The sequence below is a fragment of the Sciurus carolinensis genome, chromosome 10 (assembly GCF_902686445.1).
Source record: "Sciurus carolinensis chromosome 10, mSciCar1.2, whole genome shotgun sequence".
NCBI classification, from domain to species: Eukaryota; Metazoa; Chordata; class Mammalia; order Rodentia; family Sciuridae; genus Sciurus; species Sciurus carolinensis.
Window position 1 is genome coordinate 101,284,896 of NC_062222.1, and position 12,439 is coordinate 101,297,334.

A 12,439-nucleotide genomic window follows, 5' to 3' on the forward strand; every position below is an offset into this window, starting at 1 on the left:
TTATTGTTTAAATATGACTTATTTTATAAACCTTGAAAATAATTGGTCCTGAATCAAGACAGATGTTTGCTATAGCTGTTAATTTCAAACAGGAGCCAAAAAATGATAACTTCCTTTGGTCTTTTGGCTATTCACTATCTTAGTGGGAATGATTGATTCAGTTGGAAGAAATGTGATAGAAAAAAAATTTTTATAAAGAAAAGAAAAAGAAGCCTTGAAAATAGGAAAAATGTTAATAAGAAAAAAATTTCTCATAAACCACAGTTGACTTGTCAACATTAGTATATTTCTTTTCAATCTTTTTACTGGTTTAAAAAAAGTAGAATTGTGCTGTATGTAGTTTTATATCTTTTTTCCCCTCTGAATAGCATGAGTGAATATTTCCTTCTGCCACTGAATATTCTTTGGAAACATTTTCATGACTGCATTCTGTTTCACTCCGTCATAAATCTGTTAGCTGTTTACTGAGCTCTTAGCATGTCTCAGGCTAAGATGCCTATATGCACCTGGATGCACAGCAGGTGATGTAGTCACCTGTGGGGCGTTAGGCTGTCTCAGGCATCTTTGCTATGTAAAAATAGCTGGGATAACCTCTTCTTGCTTGCTGTTTTAAATGAGATCTCTAAAATTGACATTTCTCATATTGAAAGGCTATGTGTATGAACTTGTTAGGACTCCTGCTGTGTGGTGACAGAGTTGTCCTGTTTCAGCCTACTGACGGTGTGGCCAGGTTTTGGTGCAGAGCTCATACACACCACACACTCTCGTGGTCACTTTGAGATAAGTGTATTAATGCATCATTCATTTCCTTAAAAACAACAGCAAGCTGTTGCCTCTGTTCATGTCACTTATGATAACATGAGTGTACCTTAAAATCTAGATGAGGACAAATAGTTGTAAAGAGTCACAGTGCTCAGTGGTATGATCCCTTAAGGAAATTTTAGAAGTAGGTGGGAAATATAAACTACATACAGTTGTGTGTGTGTATGATGACATTTTTGGCTAAAATGGACCGTTTTGGACTATGGTCCCATAAAATTATGATAAAGCTGAAGTTTTTTACTAGTATTTTACTGTACCTTTTCTAAATTTAGATGTGTTTAGAAGCACAAATATCTACCATTATGGTATAAGTGTCTCTACAGTATTTTGTACAGTAGCATGCTATACAAGTTTGTAGACTAGAAGCAATAGTGTGTAGCGTGTAGCCAGGTGTGTGTTAGGCTACAGCATCGAGGTTTATGTAAGTGCACACAAGGATGAAATTGCCTAAGAATACATTTCTCTGAGGGTGTCCTTGTCGTTAAGTGATGCTTGACTATATAAATAAAATAGCATTTCAGCCCTTAAATGAGTTTTAGGAAAAATTAGTAAAATCCTTATAAATAGGTCAGGTGCTAAAAGGGGAAAACAGATAGGACTGAGTAGGAGGAGGGAACTTGGAGACCAGATAATCCTTGTCTAATTATGAGACCTTCTGTGACTCATGGGATTTCAAATAAAGATTTTTGATACTGAAATTTATGATTCATGGCCATGAATTTTTTGTTACATCTTCATTTGAAAACTTAATCTCTTTGGACGGATTTTCCTCCTCACATGATTCTGAACTTGTTGTGCATGGTGTCTGGTGTGTGTGTCCCCTTGATGTCCTGTGCTGGGGGCGGGGGTTCCACTTGGTTCTGTGCCTCACCCAGCCAGATGACAAAGGGGAAAGCTGTCCTCGGTGTGGCAGGCTGAGTTCCCCCTCTGCTGTCTCCCTGTGCCAGGTTCTGTTTTGCTTCATTGTTTTTGCCACGACCATCTTGTAGCCCATCTTTCATGGCCCCATGGTTAAAAGTAAGCCTTCCGCTTGCTGTTGAATCGGGCATTCTGCTGTTTGCTTGGGCTGATGCATAATCCCAGGCCACAGACTGTCCCTGGGTTTACCCAGTACCACCAGGACTACCAGGCCCCTGGTTCCCGGGACTAGTGACCTAGTTCTGACCTCCATACCCAGTGAAGGGATTAGAGAAACTGCTGCCAAAAAAGAATGGAGGGTCACTGGGACAGGTATGAGGATGTTCTCAATGGGAAGATTTTAAGGGACCGAGGTGGCAGAAATGAAATGGCCCAAACAGGAAACCATGTAGGATAAAGGCTTTCAGTGGGTGACAAAGGGACATAATTACAGATCAGATGACGATTTATAGCTGGTTGGCTAACATTCATACTTTTCCCTCTTCCTTTCTACTGTTTTCTTTTTTCATGCTCTATCCTCTCCCACCCTCCCCAAGCAGCTTGACCAGGGCGTGACCTTTCCAGAAAGGACCGAATGTCCTCAAACCTCCTCTTTCCCTGTATGCAGACACTGCTACAAAGTCCTGTTTCTCTGGAATATTGTGAGGTGACCAGTCAATTTGAAAAACTCATATCAGAGTTTTGATATCTGAGGACAGGTTGACTCATTACCTACACATTCTGGGCATTATTTTCAGACGTGGAGTCCCTTCAGCAAAAGGTGTTAATCTCAAATGACACATCTCTGCGGCAGGCTTTGAGAGAGCTATGTGGGATGGCACCTCTGTCTTCTCATGTCATGTGGGCTCCTTCACATTCTGCTGGTGCGAATGTTTCTTTCTGACAGAATGGACTCAGCAGAGCCCCTGTGGTCTTTTTCCCTTGCTTGGGGATAGGTATTAGAAGAGAGGAGAAACAAGCCATGGAGAGCTATTAGGAAATGCTTATCACTAGTTAATTCCCCTGTTTATTTGGTAGTCCTTCCTCTCTCCTTCCTTCAATGTACCCTGAAAGATTGAGTTTATATTCTGCATTAGTCAGCTTCATGTTACTCTGAGAAAATGTCTGAGACAATTATCTTCTAAAGAGAAAAGGTTTATTGTAGCTCATAGGTTCTGGAAGTTCCAGTCCATGACTGATTAGACCCATAGTCTTGGGCCTGTGGTGAGGCAGCACATCATGGTGGGAACACATGGCAGAGCAAAACTGCTTACCTGATGACCAGAAAGCAAAAGAAAGAAGTGAAAGGTGCCGGGGTCTCACAATTCCCTTCAAGGGCACGCCCCTCCTTGGCCTAAGGACCTCTCATAAGGCCCCACCTACCAAAGGTTCCACAACATCTTGATAGTGCCATCCTGGGGACCAAGCCTGGGGACATGGACCTTTGGGGGGCAATTCATATCCAAATGGTAGCATATCCCAAGTATGAAAGCAACCTTTTCAGAGAACCTGCAAAAGCATAAAAATGACCCCTTGGAACAGGATTTCAAAGAGCATGCTCTCTCTGCAGTGGATCCCTTTTCTTTCCTTGTTTCTTTAATCCCTTCCCAGATGATGGAATATAGTAGATGAGGAAGGCACCTACCTCTTTGAGTATTTTATGGGTAGTCTCCCCTTGAGATCCTCTGTTTAGCTTTCCTGATATCCTGCATATGAACCCCCATCGCTTATTCTCACTGTGAATATGTGGAACTGGATCTTCTGTTATTAATAGATAGATTTTTTCCAATCCCTTGAACTCTCTTAGTTTATACTGTGTATTATCTTTCTTTAGCTAATTTTTATGACTGCTTTTGGCATCTGACAAATGTTTCTCGTATGAGTGGAAAAGCTTTAGGGGCAGAATTTATTCTGTTCTCCTAGTTTATATATTTCTCATTTGCATTCAGAAATGGATTTATCAAAATAGCAATTTTGTTGAACTTGGTCTCATTTTAAAGTGAGAGCCACAGTAATGAGATGTTGACAATTCTGAGACCTTGTACACCACCTCAGATTCTGAATAAAATATCCAACATCATTTGTGTTGAGATTGTGATTTACATTTGACTGCTACATAAAAAGAATCCAGACAGAAAAAAGGTCCCATCTTATGTTTTGTTCTTTGTATTTTTGCCTTCCTCAATCGGGGAAGGCCTTTGTATTCATTTGTCTCAGGGTATTTGATGGGCCAAAGTCAGGTGCTGGTTCTTTTGTGGAAAGCTGATCCAGTGGTGGAAATTTTAGCTGCTCAAAGGGCCAGGCTGGCTTCATAACATTCAAAGTTTCAGGGTATTTGACTGTGGTGGTGGATTCCTTTCCAACTTAAAAAAACACTTAATAAAACAAATTTAAAACTGAAGGCCAAAGAAGATGATCTCAGTTCATGTGTTTTTGAACATTTGCTAGTGGTTGTATGGAGGGATTGGACTGGGGGATACAGAAAGGGGAGAGTACCTCTAGGGACGAGGCGGGAGATGACAGTATGAGGAGAAAGGTTTCCCTGATGTTCAGAAGGGGCACAGAGCTGCAGGAACTTGGCGTGTGGCAGAGGGTGGTGGCTGGACCTGGTGGGAGGAAAGGAGTAGCTGCTTGGCCAGGGCACGATTTCTGTAGTAGTCTCAGGAGACTTACAAGGGCTTGAGGGTTCTGGAAGTTGGCAAGTATGGAAAACCAAGAAGGCCTGCTCTTAGGTTTTGCTCCTTTTCTTTTGACACTTGAGACCTTCATGAAATTCAACAGAGAGCCACCATAATGACTTGAGATGAAATCTGCCACATTGCTGTGGGTGGGGGCTTAGAATAAGATTTAAATGGAATTCAGGACAAAACTTTAAAGTGACCTAGTCTGCTAGTTTGAGGCAGTGGAACAAAATTTGTGCTCTCTTTATGATTGAAAGAGCAAAAAATTGGAGATGATTTTTTTATGTTCTCAATTTTTTTTTTTTTTTTGCAGTGCTGGGGATCGAACCCAGGGCCTTGTGCTTGCAAGGCAAGCCCTTTACCGACTGAGCTATCTCCCCAGCCCGATTTTTTTATGTTGAATAATGAATACCTTAAATAAATTATGGTGCATCCATATCAAAATATGTAGAAGTAGATTGCTATTAGCTGTCATGTGACAGATTCATGTTATGATGTATCAAGTAGAGTTTAATCCCACTTTAATAAAACAATAAGAATGCAGGCGTACATGTGTGTATTCATAAAAATATAAGTAAAAATATCTGGAAGTGCATATATTGATATGTTACTGGTTGTCTATTGAGATTATGAGTGACATCTTGCCATGTTTTTACTTGTTGTATTTATTACTGGTGTGCTTTATTAACTGATTAATCCTACTAAGATTAAAAACATAATTTTAAATAATATGAGACCTTAAGTGTATCTTTTTCTGTTCAGATGGTATTGCAGAAATACGAATAGAAGCAAGGCAGAGCAACTCCTCAGAACTGAGGTAAGTGTTTGTGCTTGTTTTATGGGTTTGATTTCAGTACAGTTTAATTTTAATGAATTCCTAATAAGTGGTCCCACATAGCTGTTTTTAAAGCCTAAAATGTCTATTGTATAAATATATTTTTTCCACATCATTTAAAAGAGATTATTGGTATGTTAGCTTACTGGGCTTCATTAACAAAGGGCCACAAGCTGAGCGACTTTAACAATAGAACTCTGTGTCTCACAGTTCTGGAGGCTGGAAGTCCAAAGTAAGGTCCCAGGAAGGTTGGTTACTTTTTTTTTCCCCCTCAGTATATCAAAGATTTTTATTTTCTTTCTTTCCTTCCTTCCTTCCTTCCTTCCTTCCTTCCTTCCTTTCTTCCTTCCTTCCTTCCTTTCTTTCTGCATTTTGATCCATTGTACACAAATGGGGTACATCATTTCATTTCTATGGTTGTACATGATGTAAATTTATACCATTTATGTAATTGTACATGTGCATAGGGTAATGATGTCTGTCTCATTCCACGATTTTTCATACTCCCCTCCTCATTTCCTTCTACATAATCTAAAGTTCCTCCATTCTTCTCTCACTCCCTACCACCCCACCCCCATTACATATCATCCTCCACTTATCAGGGAAAACATTCGGCCTTTGGTTTCTTGGGATTGGCTTATTTCTCTTAGAATAATATTCTCCAACTACGTCCATTTACCTGCAAATGCCATAATATTATTCTTCTTTATGGCTGAATAATATTCCATTGTATATATACCACAGTTTCTTTATTCATTCCTCTGTTGAAGGGCATCTACAGAGGAATTGTGATTGGTTCCACAATCTTAACTATTGTGAATTGTGCTGCTATAAACATTGATGTGGCTGTGTTACTGTAGCATGTGGATTTTAAGTCCTTTGGGTATAATTGGAGTGGGATAACTGGATCAAAAGGTGGGCCAAGGAACTGGATAGACTTTACAGAAGAAGACACACAGGTGATTAATAAACATATGAAAAAGTGTTCAACATCTCTAATAATTAGAGAAATGCAAATTAAAACAACTCTAAGATTTCATCTTACTCCAATTAGAATGGCTATTATCAACAACACAAACAATAATAGATGTTGGCATGGATGTGGGGAAAAAGGTACACTTTTACATTGCTGGTAGAGTTGCAAATTGGTGCAGCCACTCTGGAAAGCAGTATGGAGAATCCTTAGAAAACTTGGTTGGTTACTTTTGAGCACTGTGAGGTGAGAATTTCTTCTAAGCCTCTCTCCTTGGCTTGAAGATGGCTATTCTCTCCTTGTTTCCTAACTTTATGTTCCCTCTGTGCTTGTCTGCCTCCATGTCCAAATGTCTTCTTTTTATAAGGACACCAGACATGTTGAATTAGAGCTGACCATAATGGCTTCATTTAAATTCACTGACCTGTAAAGATTCTTGTCTCCAAATAAGGTCACATTCTGAGATACTGGAGCTTAGGAGCTTCTTTGGCAGGGGAGGGGGATACAGTTAAACCCATAACAATAGGTAATAGCTGTACATGAGCAACTTTTTCTTTGTTTATTTCATACCAATTTTCATTTGCTACCTTACTTTTTAGTATTTTAGTGATTTTTCTTTTTTTGCTTGAAGCTATTCATTTTAGAATAATTCACACTGATATTATGAATCTTTATAAGTGAAATTTTAATAAAATATTTAATTGCCTATAGAAATAAATGTGCTGCAATTCTCACACCTTAAAAAGAACTAAAAGAATAGTCTAGACAAAACAGCACTAGGCTGGGGAAGGAGATGTGAGTCCAGCTGTGGCTTTTCTCGTCTACTCTTTGCATAAGATTAGAAGGTTGGATTAGAAGATGACCTTTGCAATCCCCTGTGTTTATGATCTAGTTATTCTGTTTAGTAAATAGTTCTGGGTCTTTTAAGATTCTTTCTCATTTTCTCTCCTGCTTTTTTTAGCAGTCAGGGTTTTATTGAGCACTTGTTTCTGCAGTGTGTGCTGCAGAAACAGTGGCAGATGACTTTGCTCATCCAGGTTACACCTAACAATGTCCATCCCTGCAGGATTGTTTGTTTCTTTCTTTTGGTACCAGGATTGAACCCAGGGGTGCTTAACCACTGAGCCACATCCTCAGCCCTTTTTTAAATATTTTATTTAGAAACAGGGTCTCGCTGAGTTGCTTAGGTCCTTGGTAATTTGCTGAGACTGGCTTTGAACTTGCGATCCTCCTGCCTCAGCCTCCTGAGCCACTGGGATTATGGGTGTGCCCCACCACACCTGACTCCTGCAGGATTGTTATGTACCTCCCCAGAGGCTCCACGACAGGAGTCAGTTCTAGAGATGTGGTAGCTAGGTGGTCTGGGTTCCAAATCCTGGTTCTCTACTTATGAGCTTTGTCTCCTGAGGCAAGTTATCCACCTTTCCATGCCCATTTTCTTTCATGTGAAGTTAGATGGGAACAGCATGAGTACCTACCTCTATTATATTTTTACTCATTAATTAACTATCATAATGATTGTCTCTAATCGTTATCAGATGTATTTATGGGACATGATTTAATTCCATTGACTTTCTATTTTTTTTTTTTTTTTTAAAGAGAGAATAGGTCTTTTAAAAATTTTTCTTTTAGTTGTAGATAGACACCTTTATTTTTATGTATTTATTTTTATGTAGTATGGAGGATCAAATTTAAGGGGTTAGGGAGTGTAGCTCAGTAAGCATGCACAATGTCCTGGGTTTGAGCCTAGCTTTAGAGAGAGAGAGAGAGAGAGAAGAGTCATTTTTACTTTTCAACTATGCAGCACCTTTTTTGTCTCAGAGCAGCATGAATGAACATGGTGTTATTGGTGGAGTACCTGAGGTTCATGACTTCTGTTTCTTGCTCTTGGAATTTGCTGAAGCTTTGTCCTTCATTCAGAATCGTTACTGACTTTTGATTTCCTCCACTTACATTACTTGTGCTTCCATTTCTCCTTTTGTAAAGAGTGATATTTAACATTAAATTCCAGGGGAATTAAGAATATTTAAGTACATTCTTATAAAGAGCACTGAGTTATTTACAGGAAAAATGCTATGAGGATGAAAAATGATATTAAGTCAGGATTCAAAGCTTATAGCAAATGTGAAAAATGTATGAAGTGAAACCTAATTGTTAAGCAATACATTTTTCTTTTTTTCTTTCTTTCATTTTTTTTTTTTTTTGTACCAGGGACTGAACCCAGGGATGCTTAACTATTGAGCAATATCCCCAGCCCTTATTTTTATTTTTTATTTTGAGACAGGGTCTCGGTAAGTTGCTTAGGTCCTCACTAAGTTGCTGAGGCTGACTTTGAACTTGTGATCCTCTTGCCTCAGCCTCCCCAGCCACTGGGATTACGGGCCTGTGTGACAAGCAATACATTTTTCTTTTTTTTGGGGGGGGGGGGTACTGGGAATTGAACTTGGGGCAGTTGACCCGAGAGCCACATCCCCAGTTCTATTTTGTATTTTATTTAGAGATAGGGTCTCACTGGGTTGCTTAGTGCCTCACTTTTGCTGAGTCTGGCTTTGAATTCTCGATCCTCCTGCCTTAGTGCCTCACTTTTGCTGAGTCTGGCTTTGAATTCTCGATCCTCCTGCCTCAGCCTCCAAGCCACTGGGATTACAGGTGTGCACCACCGGACCTGGTGCAGTACATTTTTCAGTGACTGTTTTCCCACATGCCCGGGATTAATAGGCACTGCAAAACCTTGTCTGTTAATTTTGTAAGATTCTCAAGGGGTTATCTGGTTGCAATGTCTTGCATTCGTGTGTGTGAGAATTCACAGCTGTGGGGAATTGTGATCGTGCTTTTCTTTAACTGGTCAGTAGTGTGAGATAGAAAGCCATGTGAATGGGAGAAACCAAGGACCTGTACTGACAAATTGGGCTTCTCCAGAGCGCATTTTCTCAGTAGAGTACAATATTCATAAAATGGTAAGATCAGGTTCTTGTGTCTCTTCCATGACATTAATATTAGTTGTTGAAGTAAAAGAGCAATTTCTTAACTTGTATTTTAGGATAAAGAAGGTGGTTTTATGGTGAGGGACTCCAGTCAACCAGGCTTGTACACTGTCTCCCTTTATACAAAGTTTGGAGGGTAAGTAATCCTACTCTATTTTATGTATGTATGTATTTGTTTGTTTGTTTATAATGTAGAGTTTTGCATGAATTTCCTATATTGTTTATATGTATTCCTAATTTCCAAAAAAGATGCTGCATTTCAACATTTAAAAAAACAAAACAAAACAAAACTTTATTTCTAAAGTCTACTTTTTTTTTTCTTTTGGGTACCAGGGATTGAACTCAGAGGCACTTGACCACTGAGCCACATCCCCAGCCCTATTTTGTATTTTGTTTAGAGACAGGGTCTCACTGAGTTGCTTAGCAACTCACTTTTGCTGAAGCTAGCTTTATTTTTTTTTTTTTTTTTTTTGGGTGCTGGGGATCAAACTCAGGGCCTTGTGCTTACAAGGCAAGCACTCTACCAACTGAGCTATCTCCCCAGCCCCTGAAGCTAGCTTTAAACTCAAAATTCTCCTACCTCAGCCTCCCAAGCTGCTGGGATTACAGGCATGTGCCACCATGCCTGGCTTAAAGTCTATACTTTTTTTGCATTTATGTTTTCAGGAACTTACTTCATAATTTTCCATGCTCCATGGTTTATGTTGAGCATGCTATAGAAACCTTAGTAACATGGAAAAAATAATTATTGTACATGGAGCTAAGCACTAAGGGTGACTCTGTGAGCAAAGTAAGCACAGACCCTGCCTCCATTAGCTCAGTGGGGGCTGCAGACAAGCAGGCAGGCCGGGGGGATCACTGTGTCAGGAGGATGATGTTGGGGGGGAGTTGGGATTATAGACCCAAGACACATCTGAGTTATTCATGAGTGCTGCCCTTAATTCAAGCTGAGACTTCATAGGTAAGGCAGGGAAAAGCTGGAGGGAAGGGAAAGAGTGTCTGACCCAGGGAACTGCCCTGACCCAGAGGTGAGAGAGGGTATGGTGAGTTTCAAAGAACTGAAAAGGTATACGTAGCTGGATTGTAGGGAGGGACACAAAGAGGGAGGAAGAGAAACCTGAGAGGTAGAAGCAGAAGCCAGGTCATGTCAGTGTCAAAGACTGTGGGTTTTATTCTGTCTTGAAAGCATTTTTATCAAGAGATGACTGGAGAAGGTCTGCATTCTAGAAAGACATCTTAAGTGGAGTGTGTGCTTTTTAAATCCTAATTTATTCACTTTTAGAAGTGTAAGTGCTCTGAATCCCAGTGATGAGGGAGGCTTAGACAGGAGAATTGCAGGTTTAAGGCTAGCCTTAGCAACTTAGCAAGACCCTGTCATAGAATAAAAAAAAATTTAAGAAGATGCTGGGGATGTAATTCAGTGGTAAAGTGGCCCTGGGTTCAATCTGCAGTACAAAAAAAAAAAAAAAAAAATGGCAAGTGCTCTGGAAATTTGCAAGTTTATGTCAATGGCAAGGGCAAAAAGTGGTAGCCCTTGATGACTATTTTGAGAACTTCAGCTGTTGTTGAATGGAACTGGAGAGTGTTATCTTTCTCAATCTCATGAAAGGGACCTAGCATGTTATTAGTGACCATTTGCAAAACTTCCACCCGTTAGTGTGAAAGGCAAAACTAAAGAACATGGAGAAAGAAATAAAGTTCATTCAGGAATAGAAGGGACCATACGGAGAAAACCCGGGTTGGCCTATAGAAAACATCTAAGAGTGAAGTTACATTATCCCAACTCAGTTGTAACACATTTCAATTTTTCTTATAGAGAAGGTTCATCAGGTTTCAGGCATTATCACATTAAGGAAACAACAACATCTCCAAAGAAGTATTATCTAGCGGAAAAGCATGCTTTTAGTTCAATTCCTGAGATTATTGAGTATCACAAGCACAATGCGGCAGGTAAGTGACCTGTTAATTATTTCAAATATTTGGTATTGGTGCAGATGATCAGACATTATAATGAATTCCTCTGTGAACAATTTTATTTTGTAGTTAGTTGTAGAGTGTGATGGCTGTAAAATTAGCGCATGTTAAGGAAGTGATATATCCAAGAAAAATCAGGAATAATATCAAGGTTCATAAAAAGTTCTATCTTGACATCAGAGCATGAGTTATTTTGATGGTATATGGTATTTACATTTCTGTGCTTTATGTCCTTAGTACTAAACTTATTCTCAAGATATGTCTGTTTTAAGCCAAGCATGATCACATGTGCTTGTACTTCCAGCTACTTTGGGGGCTAAGGAAGGAGGATCCCTTGAGCCCAGGGTTCATGGCCATTCTGGACAACATGGTGAGACCCTGTCTCAAAAAAAGATATTGTAGTCACTGGAGTAGCTGCCAGATGTACCAAGATTTCATCCTGTGCTGTAGATTTCCAAAGAGTAGATTATAGCAGACGCTCCTTTCCTTACTTAGGTTCGATAAACCTGTCCTAAATTGAGAATATCCTAAGTTGAAAGTGCATTTAATCCACCTCACCTACCAAACACATAGCTTAGCAACACAATGCACTGTGGAGTGTCCATTGATGACTGACTGGGAGCTGTGGCTCACTGCAGCTGCCCAGCATTGCAAGAGAGTACCTTCTTGTATATCACTAGCCCAGGAGAAGATCAAAATTCAAAATTCACAAGACATAGAAAAATTCACCAGACATTCAAAATTCGAAGTATGCTTTCTACTGACTGGATATCATTTTTGTATCACCATGAAGTTGAAACACTCTAAGTTGAACCATCATAAGTTGCAGACCATCTATAATCACGTCCCATGAGTTCTCTTTTCCTGAATCTCTGCTACACTTAGCCCCAGAGTGGGAACAAAACAAACACCAAAAAGTATGGGTGGAAACCACATTTATGCCATTGAGGTTCTATGGGATTGATTTAGCATGATTTTTACTCCTGGACTTTAAAGATGTAACTGAACAGGGAACAAGACAGGTACCTAACCCAATTCATGGAAAATGAACTTTTGTAATTTTATCAAATGCCCTTTGCAAAGCCTGTTGTTTTTGTGTGAGTCCATTTACTTTTTCCAGAAAATAATAAGAACAGTTAGTATAGCACAGAAGTCACCCATTTAAAGTATACACTTCAGTGGTGTTTAGTATACTTGCAGACTGTGCTGTCGCCATCATCTCATTTTAACAACATTGTCGTCATCCCAAAAGGAATCACCCACTACCCCTCCT

At 39.6% G+C, this 12,439-nt stretch overlaps 1 protein-coding gene and 1 non-coding gene across 4 annotated transcripts in view; both read left to right on the plus strand.

Moving 5' to 3' along the window:
• The window catches only part of Tec (tec protein tyrosine kinase), a 119,516-nt gene that overhangs the window by 96,730 nt on the left and 10,347 nt on the right, over positions 1 to 12,439 (plus strand). For all 3 annotated transcript variants that reach the window (XM_047566868.1, XM_047566867.1, XM_047566870.1), the window contains exons 10-12: positions 5,163 to 5,217; positions 9,249 to 9,328; positions 11,009 to 11,142. In XM_047566868.1, the coding sequence (XP_047422824.1) occupies positions 5,163 to 5,217; positions 9,249 to 9,328; positions 11,009 to 11,142 (269 nt within the window). The remainder of the gene's footprint in view (positions 1 to 5,162; positions 5,218 to 9,248; positions 9,329 to 11,008; positions 11,143 to 12,439) is intronic.
• LOC124995160 (small nucleolar RNA SNORA2/SNORA34 family) lies at positions 43 to 176 on the plus strand. Its single transcript, XR_007110635.1, has one exon. It is a non-coding gene; the product is annotated as a small nucleolar RNA SNORA2/SNORA34 family (small nucleolar RNA).